The sequence below is a fragment of the Lepidochelys kempii genome, chromosome 5 (genome assembly GCF_965140285.1).
Source record: "Lepidochelys kempii isolate rLepKem1 chromosome 5, rLepKem1.hap1, whole genome shotgun sequence".
Taxonomy (NCBI): domain Eukaryota; kingdom Metazoa; phylum Chordata; order Testudines; family Cheloniidae; genus Lepidochelys; species Lepidochelys kempii.
Genome location: NC_136384.1, coordinates 41,914,480 through 41,939,992, shown reverse-complemented (window position 1 = coordinate 41,939,992; position 25,513 = coordinate 41,914,480). Strand labels below are relative to the sequence as shown.

At 44.5% G+C, this 25,513-nt stretch overlaps 1 protein-coding gene across 6 annotated transcripts in view; it reads left to right on the top strand.

The window, feature by feature from the left end:
• The window catches only part of ADAMTS6 (ADAM metallopeptidase with thrombospondin type 1 motif 6), a 328,488-nt gene that overhangs the window by 198,411 nt on the left and 104,564 nt on the right, over positions 1-25,513 (top strand). For all 6 annotated transcript variants that reach the window (XR_012158888.1, XM_073344058.2, XM_073344059.2 and 3 more), the window contains one exon: positions 1,530-1,593. Coding sequence is in view for 5 of the 6 variants with exons in the window: in XM_073344058.2 (XP_073200159.1) it covers positions 1,530-1,593 (64 nt within the window). In the remaining variant the exon portion in view is untranslated. The remainder of the gene's footprint in view (positions 1-1,529; positions 1,594-25,513) is intronic.

Below are 25,513 nucleotides of genomic sequence, written 5' to 3'. Positions count from 1 at the left end.
ATGCCTTAGATATAATTCTGTCTTCTTAAAATATTATGTCTATGTTGTTCATATTGTATGTAAAATAACGATTGCTATTTAAGTATTAAAAAGCAACACAAAATATTTTAAGGGTTAGGAATACAAAGAGTTACATACAAATCACAGTGAATAAAAATTACTGCCCATGTAATAAATTTTTCTCATATCACATCTGATACTAATTGTTTTCCTGAGCTGCCACTCCCCATTGACTCTTTATATGGTTTGGCTACTCCTCTCCCCACCACTACTATCTGTCGACCAAGCCAGCTGTCTTCTTGCCCACTGCTCCTATTATTTACAGTTTTGTCCTTCCCTGGTGCTCCTGTCACCTCTGTCTGCTTCTCTGTATCCTAATCCACGTTCCAGAGAAGGTCTATCAGGCAGGCACTCTTCTTTCTCTCGCCACCACTTCTCATTTTAAGTCAGGAGCTTCTCTTTGCCCCTACTGTTGCTCTTTTTCTGACTAGGCCCCCCCTTGCTTTTTCTACTACTGCTTGCTCTTTTCAGGTTTATTACACCTCATCCTGGCTACAGTTACCTGTAGCCTGGGACACTTCTCTTCAGCCCTACTTTTTTTCTCTTCATGCCTGGTGGTGTCCATTTCCTTCCCCAACACTGCTCTCATAAGACTGAATTCTCCTCAATACATCAGGTGACATAAAGATATGATTTTAGAATAATGTTATTTGATTAAGTGTGATATAAAATACCTATGAAATGAAAATTTGTTAAATAAATTTTCTAGTTACTTATAGATATTTAATTAATTTTAAAATAAAATAGAACACTAAGACTTTTTTCTTACCTGGTTTTTACTTAATTATCAGCAGCCAGTCATGTGGTGCCTGACTAAACTCTCACGGAAGTCTACGTAGCCTTTCCTTGGACTTCAGAGAGAGATGGATAGGGTCTTGATGACATTGGGCACTTTGAGGGCCAATTTCGGTTCAGTCACACTAATGTAAATCTGGAATGACACTGTGGCTTCAGTGGAGTTACTCCAGATTCACAACTGTGTAATTTAGATCAGAATAAGATAACTGCTCTATAAAGAATGCAGCCTTAGCTACTGACCTCATAATATGACAAATAATCTTTCTATATTTTGTTATATCTACAGATTTAATATGTGAAATTAATACATAATGTTTGCACATTATTCATTATAATTTTGAAAGGCCAGCATGGATAAACAGAAGGAATATATTTTAATTGCCATTTTATTGTATATAGTTTAATTCTATAGTTTGTGGATCTATGCAAACTACATAAATATTATATAAAGTTAGGATTTTCAAAAAGTGCTCTACAGTGCTCTATTTCTGCTCCCATTGAACTCAATGGTCAAATTCTCATTGATTTTGGTGGGAGAAGAGTTAGGCCAACTTTAAGCACTTTTGAAAATCCCACTGTAAATTGTATATATATAACTGTATTTATTTACATCCTACACAGTATAAAGTCATGTATATACTAATACAACACATAAATAAATGTTCTTTCAGACCTTCTGGTGGAGGAAAGTACTGTCTTGGAGAAAGGAAACGATATAGATCCTGTAACACGGATGTGAGTAAAACTGTATTCAACTATAATAATTAATCGGCTGTCTGTTTTTTTCCTCTGGAATCAATGGACAAAATTTGTTTTACTGCACTGAACTTTAAGTGGGGGGTGGGGGCTGTTGTCCAGCTTGCTGGGGGAAGGGGAATAGTGCTTTACGTCCAGGAGGGGAGCGAGGCTCAGAAGCTGTTGCAAAAAGAGGGAGTGGGTCAGCATGTTGATGCAGACTCATCCCCAGGGACCGGAAGGGCTGGGGAGTTCAAAAGGGGCAAGCCTGGTGGGGTAAGCCCCTTTTCCTCAGACGAGGTGGAGTAGCACCCACCCTCCCTCCCCTAGAGGTGGCAAAATACCTGGTTTGGTCAGGACCTGCTATGGGCATTGCTCTAGCCGCTCCTTTCTAGGAGTGCTGGGAAGGAATTTTTTCCTCACCACCAGATTGGCTTAGGTGGAGAGGGGTTTTTTTCACCTTCCCCACAGCGGGTTCAAGAAGGGCTTTGTGATGGTGAGTAGGGAAGGGTGTTAGGCTATGATGTAGCAACTCATTGTGTAAGTGTGGGGCGGATGTCCAGTGCAGGTACTCCCTAAGGAAGGGATACAGGATAAATGGCTTGGTAAATGATTTTAAGAGGAGGTGGTTAAAGGAGTAAAATAAGAGGGGAGCGGGGGGTTTGGGGCTCCTATGAATGGTAAGGCAGGAATTTGAGGGGGCAGGGATGGTAAGGTCCCAGAAATGGGTTGGCTGGGGGACCTGAATGGAAAAGAGGGGGGTGTGCTGGTGGAAGCCCCCATCCCCTGGATAGTTATTTAATGAACCATGTAGTTACCTGCACTGCATACTTTATCTGCCAGGTAGTCCCAGACATCAAATAATGATGTTGTGGCTAAGGCTGTCAAGCAATTAAAAAAATTAATCGCGATGAATCGTGTGATTAATTGCACTGTTAAATAATAATACAATACCATTTATTTAAATATTTTGGATGTTTTCTACATTTTCAAATATATTGATTTCAGTTACAACACAGGATACAAAGTGTACAGTGCTCACTTTATATTTATTTTTATTACAAACATTTGCACTGTAAAAAACAAAACTAATAGTATTTTTCAGTTCACCTCATACAAGTAATGTAGTGCAATCTCTTTATCATGAAAATTGAAGTTACAAATGTAGAATTATGTACAAAAAAAACTGCATTCAAAAATAAAATAATGTAAAATTTTAGAACCTGCAAGTCCACTCAATCCTACTTCTTGTTCAGCCTATCCCTCAGACAAACAAGTTTGTTTACATTTGCAGGAGATAACACTGCCCGATTCTTGTTTACAATATCACCTGAAAGTGAGAACAGGCATTCTAATGGCAATGTTGTAGCCAGTGTCGCAAGATAGTTACGTGCCAGATGTGCTAACGATTCATATGTCCTTTCATGCTTCAACCACCATTCCAGAGGACTGTGTCCATGCTGATGATGGGTTTGCTCGATAACAATCCAAAGAAGTATGGACCGACGCACGTTCATTTTCATTATCTGAGTCAGATGCCACCAGCAGAAGGTTGATTTTCTTTTTTGGTGGTTCAGTTTCTATAGTTTCCACATTGGAGTGTTGCTCTTTTAAGACTTCTGAAAGAATGCTCCACACCTCATCCCCCTCAGATTTTGGAAGGCACTTCAGATTCTTAAACCTTGGGTTGAGTGCTGTAGCTATCTTTAGAAATCTCACATTAGTACCTTCTTTGTGTTTTGTGAAATCGGCAGAGAAAGTGTTCTTAAAATGAACAACATGTGCTGGTCATTATCTGAAACTGCTATAACAAGAAATATATGGCAGAATGCGGGTAAAACGGAGCAGGGGACATACAATTCTCCCCCAAGAAGTTTAGTCATAAATTTAATTAACGCATTATTTTTTTAACAAGTGTCATCAGCATGGAAGCATGTCCTCTGGAATGGTGGCCGAAGCATGAAGGGGCATATGAATATTTAGCATATCTGGCACGTAAATACCTTGCAATGCCGCCTACAAAAGTGCCCTGCAAATGCCTGTTCTCACTTTCTGGTGACATAGTAAATAAGAAGAGGTCAGCATTATCTCCTGTAAATGTAAACAAACTTGTCTGTCTTAGCGATTGGCTGAACAAGAAGTAGGATGGAGTGGACTTTTAGGCTCTGAAGTTTTACATTCTTTTGGTTTTGGTGCAGTTATGTAACAAAAAAAATTTCCATTTATAAGTTGCACTTTCACGACAAAGAGATTCCACTACAATACTCGTATGAAGTAAACTGAAAAATACTATTTCTTTTTTCATCATTTTGCAGTGCAAATATTTGTTATAAAAAATAATATACACTTTGATTTCAGTTACAACACAGAATACAAAATCTATGAAAATGTAGAAAAACATCCAAAATATTTAATACATTTTAATTGGTATTCTATTGTTTAACAGTGTGATTCATTGCGATTACTTTTTTAAATCACCAATAATTTTTTTGAGTTAATCGCGTGAGTTAACTGCGATTTATTGACAGCCTATTTGCGGCCTGATTAAAACCATATCAAGTGTCTCCTGTCCTTCTTTCGGTATATCTGGACAACTGGTTCAACTCCACGGACTTCAGTGGAGTTGTAGAAGTGTTGCATTTTGCACTCTGTCTGCATCTAGCATAGATCCTTGACCTGAACAGTCTGATGTCATGTCAGGTGCTTAGACAAATAAATATTTAAGTATCTTTTATAACAAAAGATCATTCTGTATAATTTTTCTTTAATGCAGCCTCATCAGTCAATTTATAAAGTCTTCATTGGCCTAATCTCTCTGTTTTAATGTCTACATTTGTGTAATCTAAAGGTCATCCATAGAAACTGCTCTAGAATACTTTGGTCTTTTACTTAGACTCAACCATCTTGTGGGTTATTGCTCTTTTTAGTTATTATATTTTATTAATTAAGCAACACCCATATGTGGCATGTAAGGCTGCAGCGAAATTATAACAGGGATGAATTTGCCCAAGAGAATAAGATACAATAGGCTGCACTAGCACTTAGAAGTATAGAAGTTCTAGGTTAATGGAAAAGTGTTTAGCTCTTCTTGCACAAAACCTTCACCACTCTGTTTCACGCTCAGTATCCAGAGAGTAATACATTGTTTATCTCCAACAAATACTGAAATGTTACGCACAACTAGTGAAAAATTTCCCAACTAGACTTTTTTCGATGGAAAATGTCTTTCTGACAAAATAAAAATACTTGCAGAAGTTTGAAAAAGATCAAGATGAAGTATTTTATTTAATTCAGTGGGAGGGAAAACAACTTTCTATCACTTGCTTATGTGTGAGTTCAGGGTGAATCTGGGGTGTAATAAATGAGGAGGATTTCAGTGTTTCCCAAGAATATGGCGATTTATTCCTTTTATCACCCATGAAATGGCCAATTATTTTCCTTTTTTTACCTTCCCAGGATATATTCCATCCATATTACCCCACACAACAGAGTAGATTGGGAAGACACCTCTGTTCCTCTAAATGTGTGTAATAACATGGCTTCAGTTATGTTGCAACTAAGATATTAAATTTAGTTAACTCTGTGATAGAATCTCCTACTTTGTCAAAGATTATGGTTTTTGTCACAAAGGTCTGGTTTCAACAGAACTGAGGTGTTCTACTGTGCAAGACTGAGACTGGAGAACTGGGACCAATTGCAGATCACTGGCCCCATATGAGTAGAAAAGAAATGATCCTGGAAATATAGAGGCCTTAGCAAATGGGAACGCCAGATGAAGAGGGTGGTGCTATTGTCTTCGATGATCAGAATAGCATGGAGACAAGGAGCACACAGGTGAATCAGACTGTGGAATGGAAGCATGAACTTCACTTTTGCAGGAAGTCTTTGCTTGTGAACCTCTTGGTGATCTTCAGAAGTTTGGATAACGCACAGGAGGATCAACAAAGGCAGGATTGGACTTTATCAGTGGAGTTAATGCCTCCATTCCTAGTCATAACCTCTTCTTCCCCTCTCCCTGACCCCTGGAATGGATGGAGGGGACAGAGAGAGTGGGAGCACAGTAGATGGACCTAGTTATGGATCAGAGCCATGTACCTTATAGCTGCAGTTAAGTCCTGCCTCTGTCAACTGTCCCGTGAATCATCAGAGGCACAGCTGCCCCAAGGAGCCACTGTTGACTCCTCAGAAAGAAAGCCCTGAAGGGTGACTGAACCCACCCCGTGTCTCCAGATATGAGCAGTTCATCTGGGGTGGAGCTTTTATGGAAGAGACAGGAATGCCTCCTTACCTCTAGCATTCACAATTACTTCCTCCTCCCCCAACAAATGGGATCTTTACCACAGCCCGACCACCATTCTGCTGTTATGTGCTGCTCTGTTCCCGGACACTCTATTCTTGGCAGTGGGCCCCCAGTGTCCTAACTTGTTGAAGATTGAATAAGGATACAAAGAAGGGCTGGATGCCCTTGCTACATGTGTATCTTAGGTTTACAACACCATAAATTGCATATAGCCTGCATAACAGGAATTGTGCAGGGCTTTTTGTGAAATTCTTGTCAGTTATGCCAAAAAAGACATATTTTTATCTAAATTATTTGAAAACTACTATGTTTTATATTAGAGGGGAGCATCCTAAGTGCCTGTGTGAAATTATGGGGTAATTTTATATGGTAAGAAGCTGGCAGGAGGAGAGTAAAAAGTCGTGGGATTCAGCCAGGCACTTTTTTAAAAAAGAATGATTTTTGAATGTATGTATCTGAGAACAGGAGAAGGTTTCAGGCTACATAGTCACCTGAAATTTTGAGAGACACAGGAGTTTTTCCATTTTTTTATTTTACATTGTTTGCAAAGGTTTGAGGTAGAGAAGAGTATGACGGTCACACTGAAGATCAAAGGGAACCTTTAATGTATTGGAATAGAGTATTGTTGGTCCAGAACTTAGAGAAGATCAGCTCATGAATGACGAACAGCTAGTTGAAGCTGACCCCAAGCAAGACAGAAGTTATGCTGTTGGGCAAAGGAAAGCTTTTTGAAGTGTTTGAAGCCACAGCAGTCTGCTCTGATTGAAGATATACATCCACAATTGGTCAATTCAGTTGGTAGTTAAGGAATTCTCTTGGATTCCTTGCTGACACTAAACTTACATAGCAGTATCTGTGAGTAACACTTTCTACCATCTTCAGTTAGCTAGGAGACTCCATCCCATCCTGACAGATGTTGACCTGGTCTCAGTAATATATGGCTTTATCACCTCTTGGCTGGACTACAGCAATTCAATATACCTGGTCATGAAGCCTTCAGTGCTTAGGAAACACCAACTAGTACAGAATGCTGCAGCACTTCTCCTCAGCAATAGAGGCTACCACAACCATATCAAACCTGTCTTCTGCTCCCTCGCTCCCTTCAATGGCTTCCGACAGATAGAGCTTTCTTTGGGGGACAATCCAAGACCATGGAATGAATTCCCACAAGACCATCACAAACATCACCACCTTCTGCTTCAAATGCAAAGCACATTTCTTTGGCTTGCCTTCTCTAACATAAACACATAGCAACATGCATATTTGTTTTAAAAAAAACAACCCTACCAAAACAAAACTGTGCCCTGCACACACTTCTCCCCTGGGGAAAAGATGGGAGAACAAATGTTGTAACAAATGTTAAGCAAGTTGCATAATGCACTACTGGAAGGCTCTCAGATATTATGGTTCTGACGCTCACTGTGTTCTATGTTTTAGAAGCTGCCAGAACACAGACAGATTATCAGTATGTATATTTAATATATAGGATTATTTGGACCCCACCATGATTGTGTAGTTCCTCCATATCATGGTTGGTTATGTAAACAACAGCAAAGGACACAAGAGATGGCAACAAGTATGGTTGTCTAATATGTGGTACTAGACTGGTTATTCCTATGAAACTCAGGTGACGTTTACTTCAAGAAATACATGAAGCCCATTTGGGAACTGTAAAAATGAAAGTCCTTATCAAAAGTTGTGTAGTGGCCAGAGACTGATACACAAATAGAGGTAATGGCAAAACAATGTCAAGGTTGTCAGCAAACAGAGGCCTAAAGATGCCCCTCTGCATCCTTGAGAGTAGCCAGCCATTGGAGTGAATCCTCACAGACTGTGATGGTCAGTTTATTGGACATATGTTTTTGATTGCAGTAGATGCCCATTCTAAATGGCCTGAGGTATTCTATATGAAGTCAACTAATTTAGAGCAAATGATAGAAGTGTTAAGACAATATTGTTTTCAGAGACAGGAATTCCTGAACAGGTTGTATGTGACAAGGTACTCAATTTATATCTAAAGAGTGTCAATTGTTTGTCAAAATAAATGGTTTCAAGCATGTGACTTCAGATCCTTACTACTCTGCTGAAACAAATGGATTAGTGGAAAGACTTATCCACACATTCAGGCAAGTGATTCATGCTATGGCTCCAGATAGAGGTAGGTTACAACACATGACTAAGAAATTTCTATTGGCCTAAAGGAATTTAGTACATCCTACTACAAATCAGACACCCGTGTTGCTGTCTATGGGATGTAATTTAAGGTCTATCCTGGACTTGTTAAAGCCCAACCTACAGCAGGCCATTGTAATAGGGTATATTTGGCCCTTTAATGCCAGAGGGAGAAGTCTCAAAGCCAGACAACCCCTTCCAAGACAGAGAGAGACCCAAAGAATAACACAGTCATACACAGAGATGGTGATGAAGTGATACTAAGGTAAAAGTTGGTGTCTGGAAAACCCCTAGGCTGCTGTTACTTTTAGGGCTAGTGGCAAGTTCTGGGAAAGAGGGCAGCATGTAATCTGCCTCTTCCCTCATAACAGAGAGAGACACTGATAGATAGGAAGAGGATTGCCTGCTAATTTTTCTCAGGCCAGGAAGAATAAGATGGAACTGTTTGACTCTGCCTCCAAAAATGTGGAAGAATATTGAAAACTTTCCACCCCAGCAGGAATGGAGAAAGGAATGTTTGGAAGTGAAGATCTTGTTAAAGTTTTGTTTATTTGAGAGGCTTTGCTTTCAGTGTGGGCAGAGCCAGTTGGATGTAATTTAATGGGCCAGCTAGGAGAATACAGCTCAGGGTCACAGCATGCTACAGACACTCTTACGGAACCGTGTGGTCAAATGGTCACAAATACTCTGAGACTGAACTAATTTGTAGAAACCTGACGTGATTACCTCACAGAATAGTTCTCTCTGTAAAGCTGGCTGGAAACAGGAAATCCCTTTCTGTGAAAAATTTTGCATTGTTGGAAAAATTTTCATTCTGAACTAGGACGAAACATTAAAAACACAAAGTTCTTCTTCGAGAGATGTCCCTGTGGGTGCTCCACTCCAGGTGTTGGTGAGTCCCTGCGCCTTTGCTTGGAGATTTTTACATCAGTACTCGTCCCGGTCATGCACGTGCAAAGCCTGTCCCCACACTCTGAGTGTACCTTAATAGTACGCATGCGCGACCGGTCTCCTCAGTTCCTTCTCTACTGTCCTCGCCCTGAGACGGAGCTCAGCAGACTCATTAGAGAATTTTTCTCTCCCTTGTTCAACTTGTTTTCCCACTTAGTTTAGCTTACCAGTAATAGTTAGGTACCCTTTTCCCTTCTCTTCTCTTTTAAAAAAAACAAAAAAAGCAAAAAAACTTTTTTGTTCCTGTCAGCGCAGCCGCTTCCGACATGCCTGGCTCTCCAGGTTTTAAGCGCTGCTCTAATTGTAATGATGCCATTTCTCTTTCAGATGGCTATTCTAAATGTATTAAATGTTTGGGGGAGTCCCACATTCCTCAAAAATGTGCCCACTGCAGCAAGTTGAAATCCAGGGCATGCAAAGACAGGGAGCTGCAGCTAAAACCGCTCCTGCTGCAAAAATCTCTCGCACCGGCCTCAGACCCGGGCTCTGACTCTGCTGTACACTGCAGCCCCCCTGTTTCAAAGAGATTAAAGGAAACTTCAAAAAACCATCAGTCTCTCACCCGCAAAGGGACAAGCCTTCTCTGGGGACTCCTTCCCTCCCTGCGCTCCCCCCGTCTGAGTTCCTTTGATGCGCCGGGCTCCTCCAGCCACACAAAACCTGCCTGCGGCTGCAGCGCTCACACTAACCTCCGGTGCCGAGGCTTCAGGCTTTCAGTTGCCTGCCTCTCACATAGCACCGTTGGACACCGCAGTGGAAGCGGTGCCGATACATACTAGCCTGCCTGACCCACCACAGGCTCCTCTCACTCTCCTGGCACCGTCAGCCTTTGAACTAGCTGACAGTGACAGAACCGGGACACCGGTGCAGAGGAATCCCTCCTCACAACAAATTCCTCTCGCTCAGCCCTCCCCTCACAGAGGCACTGCGGCACCGCCTTTCACACACTCAAGGGGCCTCTGGTGTCACCTATCTTGCAGTCACCGCTACTTAACACCTACTTCTCTCTGGACCCTCAGGCAAGGTCTGCACAGTTTTCCTCCAGTGATGAGGAATCTGGGCAGCAGGGGGAATTTTCACCTTATCAGATCTCCCGTCCACAGACCCCAGTCAAGAGAGGTCACAGAAAAGCTGCTTCATCCTACTTCGAGGGTCCTGCCCCATGGTGCATGAACCCCTGGATGGCACTACCCATGCCCTTCCACCACAGTGGCAATATTGGGCTCTATAGGCTCCTTATACTAAGGACCACACTCGTTATACCAATGCAGCCAGGTGCGAGACCTGTTCGGTACTACCAGCTGAAGACCCTGCCGCTGACTCCAGACACCAGGCAGCCCTATCACAACTGCAAGAGCAAGCACGGCTTGCCTCTAACCTGGTGGAACCAGTTGTTCTGCCTGATGCAGCATTGCTTCCTCCTCCTCCAACGTCTTTGGACAACTTCTCAAAATTTCAAGACCTTCAAAAAGGGAAGAAGGAGGATCCTGGGAACTACAGGCCAGTCAGCCTCACCTCAGTCCCTGGAAAAATCATGGAGCAGGTTCTCAAGGAATCAATTCTGAAGTACTTAGAGGAGAGGAAAGTGATCAGGAACAGTCAGCATGGATTCACCAAGGGCAAGTCATGCCTGAGTAATCTAATTGCCTTCTATGACGAGATAACTGGTTCTGTGGATGAAGGGAAAGCAGTGGACGTGTTGTTCCTTGACTTTAGCAACGCTTTTGACACTGTCTCCCACAGTATTCTTGTCAGCAAATTAAAGAAGTATGGGCTGGATGAATGCATTATAAGGTGGATAGAAAGTTGGCTAGATTGTTGGGCTCAACGGGTAGTGATCAATGGCTCCATGTCTAGTTGGCAGCCACTATCAAGCAGAGTGCCCCAAGGGTCGGTCCTGGGGCCGGTTTTGTTCAATATCTTCATAAATGATCTGGAGGATGGTGTGGATTGCACCCTCAGCAAGTTTGCAGACGACACTAAACTGGGAGGAGTGGTAGATATGCTGGAGGGTGGGGATAGGATACAGAGGGACCTAGACAAATTGGAGGATTGGGCCAAAAGAAATCTGATGAGGTTCAACAAGGACAAGTGCAGAGTCCTGCACTTAGGACGGAAGAATCCAATGCACTGCTACAGACTAGGGACCGAATGGCTAGGCAGCAGTTTTGCAAAAAAGGACCTAGGGTTTACAGTGGACGAGAAGCTGGATATGAGTCAACAGTGTGCCCTTGTTGCCAAGAAGGCCAATGGCATTTTGGGCTGTATAAGTAGGGGCATTGCCAGCAGATCGAGGGACGTGATTGTTCCCCTCTATTCGACATTGGTGAGGCCTCATCTGGAGTACTGTGTCCAGTTTTGGGCCCCACGCTACAAGAAGGATGTGGAAAAATTGGAGAGAGTCCAGCGGAGGGCAACAAAAATGATTAGGGGACTGGAACACATGACTTATGAGGGAACTGGGATTGTTTAGTCTACAGAAGAGAAGAATGAGGGGGGATTTGATAGCTGCTTTCAACTACCTGAAAGGGGGGTTCCAAAGAGGATGGATCTAGAGTATTCTCAGTGTTAGCGGACGACAGGACAAGGAGTAATGGTCTCAAGTTGCAGTGGGGGAGTTTTAGGTTGGATATTAGGAAAAACTTTTTCACGACGAGGGTGGTGAAACACTGGAATGCGTTACCTAGGGAGGTGGTGGAATTTCCTTCCTTAGAAGTTTTTAAGGTCAGGCTTGACAAAGCCCTGGCTGGGATGATTTAATTGGGGATCGGTCCTGCTTTGAGCAAGGGGTTGGACTAGATGACCTCCTGAGGTCCCTTCCAACCCTGATATTCTATGATTCTGTGATTCTATGACCTGTTTAAAAGAGCTGCCAATGAGCTTCAAATTAACCTGGAGGAAATTCCTGAACAGCAGCATGAGCTAACTGACATCCTGCAGCCCTCTTCTTCTTCTAGAATTGCATTACCTATCAACTCAGCCCTTTTAGAACCTGCCAAGACCATTTGGCAAACCCTGGCTGCAAGCCTGCCTACCTGTAAGAGAGCGGACTGAAAGTACTTTATTTCTTCTAAGGGCTCAGAATTCCTTTTTACTCACCCAGCGCCAAACTCGCTGGTAGTAGTCGCAGTTAACCAAAAGAACAAACACCAATTTCCCCGCTCCACCCTTTCCGACAAGGACAGTAAGCGATTGGATCTGCTCAGACGTAAAGTATATTCTTCTTCCAAGTTGCAGTTTCGCACTGCTAATTATTTAGCTGTTCTAGCAAAGTACGACCACAACAATTACAATAAATTCATGGACTTTATTGATCACATTCCAGAAGATAAGAAACAACAATTTACAGCCATAGTTTCTGAGGGACAAATCATCTCCCTCACTGCGCTTCAAGCTGCCCTTGATGTGGCCAATACTGCAGCACGGTCCATTGCCACAGCAGTCGTGATGCACCGAGGGTCATGGCTCTCATCCTGTTCCTTTCCCCGGGAGTTCCAGAGTACCACTGAGGATCTCCACTTTGACAGTGACAAACTATTTGCCTCCACCACAAATGACATACTCCACTCCATGAAGGACTCCAGGGCAACTCTCCGGTCTCTAGGAATTCAGTCCCCTATGACCAGAAGATGAAAATATAGATGCCATCCTTACCAGCAACCACGCTACCCCACATACACCCAGCAATTCCATAGATCTCACAAGCAACCGCAACAACAGCAACGCCAGAGACCCAGATACCAACGCCGCTGTCCCAACTCCTCAGCAGTGCCTAAACCCCCTCTGACCAATAAGCAAATTTAACGCCTTGGTTGAGGGTACAGAAAACAATATTCCCACTTCAGCACTTACACCGCCTGCCCCTATTTTTGGTCACCACCTATACCCATTCTCCCATCAATGGTGCAATATTGCCACCAACAAGTGGGCGTTAGAGGTCGTCACAGTTGGCTATTCTATAGAATCATAGAATCATAGAATATCAGGGTTGGAAGGGACCCCAGAAGGTCATCTAGTCCAACCCCCCGCTCGAAGCAGGACCAATTCCCAGTTAAATCATCCCAGCCAGGGCTTTGTCAAGCCTGACCTTAAAAACCTCTAAGGAAGGAGATTCTACCACCTCCGTAGGTAACGCATTCCAGTGTTTCACCACCCTCTTAGTGAAAAAGTTTTTCCTAATATCCAATCTAAACCTCCCCCACTGTAACTCCCCCACTGCAACTATCCCTTTCCTCTCCCCGCCTCCCACCCATCCTCCCTCCCAGTCCCTCTTCAGGGACCCCTCTCATGAGCAACTGCTCCTCCAAGAAGTACAACGTCTCCTTCAATTGGGGGCAGTGGAAATCGTGCCCAAACAACACATAGGGAAAGGTTTCTACTCCCATTACTTAACAGAAAAGAAAATCAGGGGATGGTGACTGATCCTTGATCTCAGGCGGCTAAACAAATTTATCAAAAAGCAAAAGTTCAAAATAGTTACCCTCACCACCATAATCCCAGTGCTGGAGCAGGGCGATTGGTTTTCAGCCCTCGACCTACAGGACGCTTATTTTCATGTGACTATTCACCCAGCCCACAGACATTTTCTTCGTTTTGCCCTCGGTTTGACACATTTTCAATACAGAGTGTTGCCCTTCGGCCTATCTACTGCCCCTCGAGTTTTCTCCAAAATCCTAGCCGTGGTTAATGCCCACCTCAGAAAACAGGAGGTTATAATATTTCCTTACCTCAACAATTGTCTCCTCAAAGCCTCAACGCTCGACGAAGCTCTTCGATCCATGCAGCTTACTGTCGCTTGCTTCCTTTTCTGTGGCCTGCAAATAAACAAAAACAAATCCACCTTATCTCCTACCCAACAACTGGAGTTCATAGGAGCGCACCTTGATTCCCGAATGGGAATAGCGTCTCTCCCACTCAATCGTTTCAACACCATAACACTCCTGGTTACAAAACTTCGCAACAGTCCCCAGGTCACTGCACGAGACTGCCTGCAACTATTAGGCCACATGGCCTTGTGTACTTTCATGATCAAAAATGCACGTCTATAGATGAGGTGCTTCCAAGCTTGGTTGGCCACGGTTTACAGACCAAACGTACACGCTCTAAACAAGCCTCTACCCATACCCTTCAGAGTCAAAGACTCCCTCCGATGGTGGACAGTTCCCTCCAACCTCTGCTCAGGAGTCCCTTTCCTCCAGGATTCCCCATCACTCATAAAGACTACCGATGCATCCTTCATGGGATGGGGAGCGCACATGTCACACCACACAGCCCAGGGGCTATGATCTTCCACCGAAGCCTCCCTACACATAAACACACTAGAACTGCAAGCCATACGCAATGTCTGCTGTCACTTCCTCCCATTTATTCAGAACCAACATGTTTGGATAATGACAGACAACACTGTCTGTTGACTGTTCTATGTCAACAGGCAGGGAGGGGCTTGATTTCACTCACTTTGCACAGAAGCCATGAAGCTCTGGAATTGGTGCCTCACGAACAACATCTGGATATCAGCCGCCTATCTTCCCGGGGCCCTGAATACCACTGCTGACGAACTAAGCAGATGTTTCCCCTGGGATCACGAATGAGAGATGAACAACATGATTGTATGCAATATATTCCGCGTTTGGGGCTATCCAACCCTGGGCCTCTTTGCGATTGCAAAGAACAAGAAATGTCCCGAATTTTGCTCCAGAGCAGGACTGGGCAAACATTCCCTAGGAGATGCATTCCTGATCTCATGGGCTCAACACTTAATGTATGCTTTCCCTCCCAATACTGGTTCTCCACAGAGTTCTGACAAAGGTATGAACAAATTGTACCACTGTAATTCTGATTGCCCCGTTGTGGCCCAGACAACCATGGTTTCCGTTCCTCACCAGAATGTCAATTCGCCCACCGATTTCATTGCCCCTCACTCCGAACCTCCTATTGCAGCAACACGGCCGATTTCTTCATCCCAACCTGTCCATGCTTCACCTCAAAGCTTGGTTCCCTCATGGTTCTCCCAAACTGAACAGCATGCTCTGAGCAGGTTCAAAGAGTGCTCCCACATAGCAGAACACAATCTACTTGCATCACCTATCTCCGAAAGTGGAAGCGATTCACACAATGATGCTCAACTAAACAACTTCCTCCTACTTCTGCACCTCTTCTGCCCATACTTGACTACCTATTAGACCTTAAGCAATCTGGCCTTTCTTTCAGCTCCATCAAGGGCCACTTAGCTGTTATTACAACTTTTCATGACAAGATCGATGATAACTTTTTTGCTCATCCAATCACCATGTGTTTTCTCAAAGGGCTCCAATCCCTATACCCAGACATTAAACCTCCTACCTCTCCATGGGACCTTCACTTAGTATTATCCTGCTTAACTCAACAACCATTCGAGCCCCTAGCCACTTGCTCCCTCTTACACCTCTCTATGAAAACAGCATTCCTAGTGGCAATCACCTCCACCAGACATGTAGGAGAAATAGCAGCTCTCATGGTGGACCCACTGTACACACTATTTTTTAAGGACAAGGTTACCCTCCGATTACACCCCAAATTTCTTCCAAAGGTACATTCGTCATTCCACATCAATGAACCGATACACCTACCAACCTTCTTTCCTAAACCACACACAAACTTTTTTGAATCCACAATGCATACATCAGATGTACATAGGGCTTTGTCCTTCTATTTGGATAGAACCAAGCCCTTTAGAAACTCTCTATATTCTTTGTCTCCATTGCGGAGCACTCCAAAGGGACACCTATTTCTACCCAGAGACTTTCAAACTGGATTTCTGACTGTATCCAACTATGCTATCAAATAAGGAAAGTTATGCCTCCAGTCGGCATCTACTAGATCTGTGGCTACCTCCGTGGCTTTTCTCTGCAAAGTTCCTCTGGCTGACATCTCTAAAGCGGCCACTTGGACTTCTGAACACACATTTGTTAAACATTATGCCCTTACTCAAGGCCCTCTCTCTGATACATGATTAGGCAGAGCTGTATTATTTACTGCATTCCTACCAAATCCAAAGTTCCTACCTCCTTGAGATACACTGCTTTTAAGTCACCTGGAGTGGAGCACCCACAGGGACATCTCTGTTGAAGAAGAGGAGATTACTCACCCTGTGCAGTAACTGACATTCTTCGAGATGAGTGTACCTGTGGGTGCTCCACTACCCACCCTCCTCCCTTCTACTTCAGAATTGGGGTAGCCTCCGTTGTAGAGAAGGGACTGAGGAGACTGGTCGCGCAAGCGTGCTATTAAGGTACACTCAGAGCGGGGGGGCAGGCTCTGCGCGTGCGTGACCGGTATGAGTACTGCTGTAAAAATCTCTGAGGAAAGGCGCAGGGACCCACCAACACCTGGAGTGGAGCACCCATAGGGACACTCATCTCAAAAAACTTCAATTAGTGCACAGGATGAGTAACCTCCTCATTTTCCATGGGAAGAGTTTCCAAGAAAAATTCTGTTTTGGGAGAACCAAAACAGAATTTTTGAGCATTCTGGCTGCCACATGGCAAAACTGATATTTTCTCATGAAAGTTTTTGGTTTTGTGAAAAGGGCATTTTTAATTGGAAAATCATTCAAAAAAATTTTTTTCAACCTGCTCTAGTCCTCTCTCTTATAGGATAGAATTGGCACCAAACTTGTCATAGAGAAGACACATAAACTGGCTTTTAAGCACAAGTTCAGCAGGATGTTCTATATCAGTGATTCTGTGATAGGGTCTTCTGTGGCCAGGCGGCCTAGTGGCTAAATCGCTGGTTTTTCAATCTGTAAGGCCAGAGGGGGATAGTAGGGGAACCCAGGCCCTCCCTCTCCACCGGGTCCTAGCCCAGGATTCTGTGTAGGTCAACCCCTAAACAGGGGAGGTGGGTCTCCCTTCAGGCAGAGGGGTCTAGACCCACTTCCGTAAACTACTTCCTACAAGTCTGGTTTAGTTTGGGGCATGGCCCAGCTAGTTAAGTTGTCCTGTGGCTGGGACTTATTTGCAGGTTCCCCTTGGCAGGAGAGCCCTTACTTGTCTCAAGTGGCTGCACTGGCTGGCAGATCGCTGATCCATCCCTTTGGGTAGGCAGACAGAGAGGTCCTGTCTCCTCACCAGTCAGCCTCCAGTTGAGCCAGACTCCCTTCTCCCCCCCCGCCCCGCCCCCGAGGCCTGGCACTGGCTGCAGGTATAGCAGGGTGGGGCTAGCTGAACCCAAAGGTTTTCTCTACTCCCTTATAGATGCCTATTAAAAATATCAAGCTTACAAACAGCAACAGAGAGTGTTGTAATAGTACCAGGCAACCTCATATATCTGTTTTTACTATAATTCATCTTAACGCTACAGAGCAGGAAGATGTTGCTGACACAGCTACACCAGAAAGTACAGACTGTTCTAGACATTGTTGTGATGCTCGTGAGACTGTATCCAGAGAGAAGGAATAAAGGACCTCTCAAATTTAATGTGTAGCAAGTTGGATTTGTAATTATAGTAATGCATTTGTAACTTTTTCTTTTTAATATCATTTTACATTACAGGGACAATAGTATATAATTTATAGGAATAGTGTAGTATTCTTTTAAATTGCTTGTGAACCCTTTACTTGCACCCACTGTGTTGTGTGTGTTAGAAGCCACTGGAATCCAGCCAGAACAACAGTGTGTATATGTAGCTAGGCCTTACATGTTGTATATATTTAGTAAACATGGTTAGTGGGACCCCACCATGCTTGTATAATTCCTTCTTATCATGGTTGTTGTATAAAAAATAAAGGATACAACAGGAATTCAACTTTAACTATGGTATTGTGCCTCTATAACAGCTGTTCCCCTTCAAGTGCTTGTGCACATTTATATTCCATTTCAGATGTATGCATGCCCAGTACACTCAAGTCAGAGATTTTAGCTACAGTATCCACTGGGGCAGCTCATGCATCCTGTGTGTCCTTGTCCCTCCAACTAAAGGGTGTAGCTGCCCTTGTGGGGCAAACTCTGAGCCAAACCAGGGCTGCTCACTCAGCTGCTACGGTGAGTCTGCACTCAGGCATCCAGCAGCAACCTATCGCTGAGCAGAGCCTGGGTCAGATAACCCGCAGGCTCAGGTATTTTTCAACAACCCCACCAGAGCTGCAGATCAGACTGAGCAACAGCGCCACGTGGCCAGGAATTCTCCTGCTGCCTTGCCCTTCACCAGATCCTTGAGACTCTCAGGCTGCTCCTGCCCCAGCCTTGCTTGAGTCCTGTCCCAGTATCATCCTTGCCCTACTCCAGCCTTGCTCCAGCCCTGTCACTGACCTGCTTTAGCCTTGCCTCCCGCTCCTGATCCTCTCCAAGCCCTCGGACTCTGACTGCCCGGCTTCAACCTTTGGCCTGCACTGGACTCTGGCTACATTTCTGATCCTGGTTTGTCTATGGACTCTGATCTTGGTTTTGATTCCAGCGCCACCCTTGACCCAGGCCCAACCCTACACTAGCTGCAACCTACTCTCCAACCATTAGGTATGATTACTGGAGGCAGCGCCTGACAGCCCTGAGCCACCATCAGTTCCTTCACACCCCTCTCCCCACAAGGCTACAAGTTGGCGCTCTCTCTTATGCCTTGAGCTCACAGTCTTTTCTAGCTTAGCAGTATTTTTCTAATATGTAGATAATTTTTAGGGTTAGTGTTAAATTTTTAGAGTTTCCTTTGTTTATTCCCAGGTGGGAAAACTTTTCTGTTCCTAGGGCGGTACTCTGGTACGGCATTACTATGCAGAAATCCACAGGATTTCAACATTGCCCTTCATATCAGGCTGCTTTGCCCATTGCCTCCTTTCTCTAGGTGAAATGCATGTAAGGGACAGGTGCAGCATTTACAATAAGGACACGGAAGTCTTGTCAGGCACACTTACTGGAGTAAATAGAGAAATCCATGCATACAGCCTCGGCTACAGGCCAATCTGGAGCTGAACAAGAAAAGTTCTCCTTCAAAAGTGCTCCAGCTGCTCCAAGTGCTTCTTTGGACTTCCACAAGAGGAAAAAGCACTTGAAATCACACACGGAGAAGCAACATGGAGAAGCGGTCCTTTCCTGGAGCCGTCTTTTAAGACAGCCAGTTTTCCAGTTGTCTTCAAGAGAAGACTGAGCTGAGAGCCAGGAAGGACTCCTTGACCTCTCACAAGAACGCCAGCTGGTGTTTTTCAGTTGATACTGGCCCCCATAAGCCCTCCAGTACTGAGGCAAGGGCAAGGCCCCAAGAACGTTGCTCCACACTATCATCTAAGTTGTTTTCAACACCAGTAGCGTCGACCACTAAAGCTCCTGTGCCAATGGCTGTGGTACTGATGCTTTAAATATTCATGCACGTGGTGCTGATGGTGGAGGTACTCCTACTGTGAGTCCCATCACCTGCCAACCCCCGGCATGCATAGATGTCAGGGACTGCTCTGCCTCCTGGAAACAGATTTTCCCTTTCTGCAATAAGCTCTGCTTTTGGTGCTTTTTGTTGCCAGCCCTTTGACCATCAATTTCTACAGTACCACATAGACTTTCCAAGCAGCCAAGCATTCTGACTGGTACTGCACTGCCTCTGCCGAGGAATATTTGTTTTCTTCCCCTGAATTCCAGAGCAGAGAGGCTTCTCCAGCCAGGTCTCAGAGATTCAAGTTCTTGCCTCCTCTTACTCCAGGAGAGCACTCCACACTGGGAGCTCCAGTCAATGACAAGGGACTTTTCTCCTGGGTCCCTCAGCTTGTCCCCAATACCTTATTGTTACCCATCTTGGTACGATTGGACACCATGTGGCATCCCTCAAGCTACCAGGGTAGAGTCAGCCTTCCACTCCCAGCCCAGGTCATTGACTCCACCTCCAGAAAGACACTATACCACCTCTAATGCCTGAGAATGTCACCAGTTGGATCCTTCCAATGAGATTATAGAAGAGGAAGGGCAGCACGTGCCTACATATTTAATCTTCCTCATCTGATGAGACACTAGTGCCTGAATCATCCTTTCCAGATGATTATAAGGCCTTTCACGATCTTATGTGGAGGATCTCATTGCCACTGGGCAGACAAGCAGAGGTGGTTCCAGGGAACTTCCCCAAACGGCTAGACATCCAACAGACTGGATAGGATAGCATTACCTGTAAACAAGGTGCTACTCAACCCTGCCAGACTGTTTGTACAGATACCTTCCTCCCTGACACCTTCCTTGAAAAGGATGGATTGCTGATATCAAACACCATATTAAAATGTTTTTTCTCTTGCCTTGTGCTGCATTCCCTGATTGTGGCCATGGGGAATCATAAATCAAGGCAGGGGCACAGTTCAAATCCATTCCCAAAGACAAAGAGCCCAAAAGCTAGACCTCTTTGGTAGGAAGGCTTACACAAGATTTAGCCTACAAATGCATATAGTATACTATATTGTCAAAATAAATTTTTATTAATTCGTACTCCATGACCAAATTTTCCAACAAACTCCTCCAGGAATTGAGAGAGGAATTAAAGACTTTGGTAGCTGAAGCTTTTCCATGGTAGGAGAAGATCCTTACAGGTGGCACTTAATGCTGAGGATACAGCATCCAGGTTGATGGTGATAGCCATATCTATGCCATCATGATAGCCATCATCCCTAGGGAGGTCCAAAACACCACTGAGGATTTGCTGTTTGAGGGGTGCAAGCTTTTTGCAGACAAAAACTGACAAACTGTTCATTCTCTCAAGGGCTCCCAGGACAATGCTTCATTTCTAGAGGTGTGTACACCAGTCCCAAAAAGGAGGCAATGCAGGGTTCAACATAATTTAGAGGCAGCCTTCTTCCCAGTCCCAACAGACTGACTCTCTCAAAAAACACAACAAGTTTCCAAGGAGAGCACTTTCAGCATGTGCCTCAATGGGCTGTCTGCTTCAGGTCTGTTCTACTTTAAAGCAGCTGTTTTGGCTCCTTTGTCGAGAGCAGAGTATCTGTCAATCAGGATTTTCCCAACCCATCCCTTCCCTTTGGCAAATGGTTGTACCTTTACCACAGGGTCTGGAACTCCATAACTAATGGTCAGTGGGTTCTAGACACTGTGGAACTGGGTTACACCATCCAGGTACAGACCTTGCCTCTCCCCCTGCTTCTCCATCCCTATTCATGAGGCCACACTGTTTCATGATGTACAGTCTCTTTTAGATCTCAGAACTACAAATGAGGTCCCTTTACAGCACAGCAGAAAGTGCTAGGTTCATTGAGACTGCTCTGGAGAAACTACAAACCCAAGAGACAATGCTGGTACAGTCAACCCTGGAGGCATATGCAGCTGCTAGAGAGCTACATAAGTGCTCAGTATTGGTTTCCCTGGTAGTACAGGAAGGCTTCCAACTGGTACTGGAGACTAGGGACCCTACTCTGGCCCCTTGGCAACTCAGGGTGCTGTTGCAATCAACTTTCCTTACCAAGGAAGCTAGTACCATTGAGGGGGAAGCCGTCTATGATTTCGTTTGCATTACTATCTCTGGGCTATCTTTCTCTGGCACTAACGGAGTCTGCTCCCTTATTATAGGAGATCTAAGAGTTTTCATCTTTTTCAGATTCGGATGTTGGTTCTATGTGTCTCAGCTGAGACAGGGCATCCATTCACTGTCAGAGACTTACGTAAAACCTTGGGTCTCACCTACCAAGGGGCAATGGCTCAGTCAACTATGGGCCGCAGGACCATGCCAGTGAACTTTCTGGACCCTGCGGTGTTACTCCCCCACTGACACCAGAGACAACATCTCCTTGTTGCTGGGACTGGGACTGAGCAAGTGGAACCCATTCCAGCAGTTCCTCCACCACAGAAGATCAAGCAAATGCCGTCTCAATGTCTAGGCTTTATACCTCAGTCACAGAACCTGCCAAGAAAGAGGGTCAGAAATTACAAGAGGTGACCACCACCACCTTCTTCTTCAGCTGCAAATTCCTCCTGTCCAGTGGCTTCATCCATACAAGTGTTTTTCATGCTTTGTTCAAGGACAGACTGCCATTCATAGATGCTGTCTTGTATTTTTCCTGGTGGGTGTTCTGTCCCTTCCCCAAGGCCCCACCCTTGCTCCGCCTCTTCCTGCCCTGCTCCACCCCTTCCCCCAAGGCCCCCCGGCCTGCTTGCCACTCCCCCTCTCTGTCCCCCATCCCCCGAGCACCTCCTGCCCGATAAACAGCTGGCGAGCCTTATATGGAACCAGTGTGGTTGGTGGGGGCTGAGCATCCCCTATATTTTTTTCATGGGTACTTGAGCTCTGAAGCACCCACAGAGTCAGTACCTATGCTGCCAGTCCCCAGAGCTGCCATCTGCTCCTACCTCTCTGTTTGCCAATCATTTACCCCATTTCCTAAGTGCTTGGTCCGACATCACTTCAGATCAGTGGGTGTTAAGCACAGTGAACTTGGAGGTACCCTTTAGTTTGTTTCTTTTCCCCTTTCCCACCCTCCTTCCACATCCCACTTCAGGGACCACTCTCACGAGACCATCTTTCAGTAGGAGGTCCAATCTCTTATTCAAATAGGAGCTGTAGAGGAAGTTCCTCTGTTCCTCAGGGAGGGGTTTTTATCCCTGCTATTTCCTTATTCTAAAAGTGAAAGGCAGTCTCGGGCCTATCTTAGATCTAAGAAAGTTACACAAATTCCTGAAGAAAATAAAATTCTGCACGGTTATCCTAGCCTCTATTATTCCTTCCCTAGAGCAGGGGGACTGGTTTGCTGCCCTCAGCTTGAAAGACACATGCTTCCATATGGTGATCCTGCAGAACCAATGGCAGTTTCTCTGGTTCATGGTAAATGGACTCCATTACCAATTTACAGTGCCATTCAGCCTGTCAGCGGTGATAGCAGTGTTCCTTTGAAAGCCATGTGTCCCCTTACCTGGATGATTGTCTGGGCCAAGGCCAAAGCTTTTCTATCACTTTCAAAGTTTGAAATGCGTTGGAGCTTAGTGCTGAAAGCACATCCTGTCACTACAGTGTGCAGCTGCCTCAGGCTCCTAGGGCACATGGCAGCATGCACACAAGTAGTACAGCACTCCTGACTGCATCTCAGAAAGCTACAAGGATGACTTGCTTTGGTGTATTTCCTGAGCTGTCATTGCCTAGACATGGTGGTTTGTGTACTAAGGATGACACGATTACCATTGGACTGGTGGATAGACCATCTGAGGTGTTCCCTTTTCTCCCCCACAACCAGCACTCACTTTAGTCACAGATGCATCATCTCTAGGTTGGGGAGCACATATGGGGTTCCTGAAGACTCAGGGTCTTTGGTCTTCCCATGATCTGAAGGCTCATATAAATGTCAGAATTGTGAGCTGTCCATCTTGTTTGTTCAGCCTTCCTTATAGATCTCAGGGGAAAAAATCTGCTTGTGTTTACATAAAACATAGTTGCTGTGTTGTCTGATAACAGACAAGGAGGAGAGGATTCCACTCAGTTGTGCCAGGAGGCGAGTCTCCTGTGAGTCTGCATAGCCAATTCCATTCACAAGAGAGTTGCTTACCTTCCAGGGGTCAGAAGGCAGTGCTCGACCTAAGCAGGTCCTTTTCCTATCATCTGGATATGGCCAGATCAATCTTCCAATTGTGGGGGACTCCCCAAGTGGACCTGTTTGCAACAAGGATGACCAGAAAGTGCCATCAGTTCTGTTCCCCAGGAGGTCACAGCTAAGGTTCATTGATGGATGCATTCCTGCTGCCATGGAAGAACACCCTGTGGCATGCTTTTTCTCCAGTCCCGTTACTGCCCAGAGTCTTGTCCAAGTTCAAACAAGACTATGCTCACATTATACTTACAGCATCGATGTGGCCTCAGTAGCACTAGTTCTTGATCCTGCTAGGCTTGTTCATTAGGCTCCTTTGTCCCTCCCACTGGATCCAGATTGCCCAAGACTATGGCGGCCTTTTTCACCCCAACCTGCAAGTCCTCCACTTGACAGCCTGGATGCTTCATGGCTAACACCATTAGAAAAGACATGCTCAAGACTGTGCAAGAAGTAATTCTAAATAGTAGAAAGCCTTCAACTAGGAATACTTATCTGGCTAAATAGAAGTGTCTTTCCATCTGGTCCTGCCAGAAAGACGTTCCTCTGGAGCAAGCCCCCATCTGTTTTCTGTACGTGAAACATCAAGGTCTAGCAGTTAACTCTATCAAATTTCATATAGCAGCTATCTCAGCTTTCCTTCCTTCTGTGAATAACAGATCTTTTTTTCCTCAATCCCGTTGCTCTCAGGTTTTTGAAAGTGCTGGACAGAATATACCCAGAGGTGCCAGAACCTATTCTCCCATGGTATCTGAACCTGGTATTAGCAAAGTTAATGGAACCACCTTTTGAACCATTCATGACTTGTTCTCTACTCCACCTCTCTACTACGGTGGTGTTTTTTTAGTGCAATTACCTTGGCAAGTAGAGTGGGTGAGTTGAGAGCTCTGGTTTCACAGCCTCCCTATATGGTCTTTTACCAAGGACAAGGTTTACCTTTGCCCTCAAATGAAGTTCCTGACAAAAGTGGTTTACAACTTTCACATTAATCAGGCAATCTAATTGCCAACTTTCTTCCCAAAGTCTCATATTCATAGAGATGAAGAAAAACTCCACTCTTTACATATCAGAAGAGCTTTAGCTTTTTACCTAGACCAGACTAAATCATTTAGATCATCATCACAGTTGTTCATTGTGGTGGCAGACAGAATAAGAGACCACCTAGTACCCTCTCAGAGGATTTGCTCTTGGATTTTATAGTGTATTCATTTGTATTGCCAGTTGCTGATGTCATTCCACCAACTAAAGTGCTAGCCCATTTGGAAAGAGCAGAGGCAGCATCTGTGTCTTTCCCAGCACATGGTCCTAATTTGGACATTTGCAATGTGTCAACTGAGTCATCAGTACACACACTTGTTTCACGTTACACTATAGCTCTTCAATCCAGGACAAATGCCATATTTAGGCTTGTTGTCCTACATTCAGTTCAAAGAGACTCAGGGTCCACTTCGAGGTCAATCTGCTTGTGAGTCCCCTACAGTGTAATGGACATGTGCAATGCATCTCATAGAACAATCGTCATGGAAAGGTAGTTTTTTACAGTAGTGCCTAGTAGGTCCAACCAAGAATGGAGCGCCAATGTGCTAGATAGAGCAGTAGACATTCCGTGCCCCAATCTATTTAGGTTTACAATCTAACTAGAATTGTTCTGGATCTGAGGGCACACAGGAATAAACTCAGAAAAAGCTTAATGTAATCTTTAATTGTAGGTAACTATATAAAATATCTGAAAGTAGATCCCTTTATTGATAGGGTTCCTCTTTAATACTTCTAATAAAATGTGTGGGGAATATTCATTTTCTCATGGTATCTTTCCATTGAGATATAGCATCAAACACTTTAATAGTTAATCGAGTGGCAGCTTAGAGACTAACAAATTTGAAGTTGATAGATTTCCACTCCATACGGCTAAATTCAGTGCCATGCATAATGACAGGTTTCAGAGTAACAGCCGTGTTAGTCTGTATCCGCAAAAA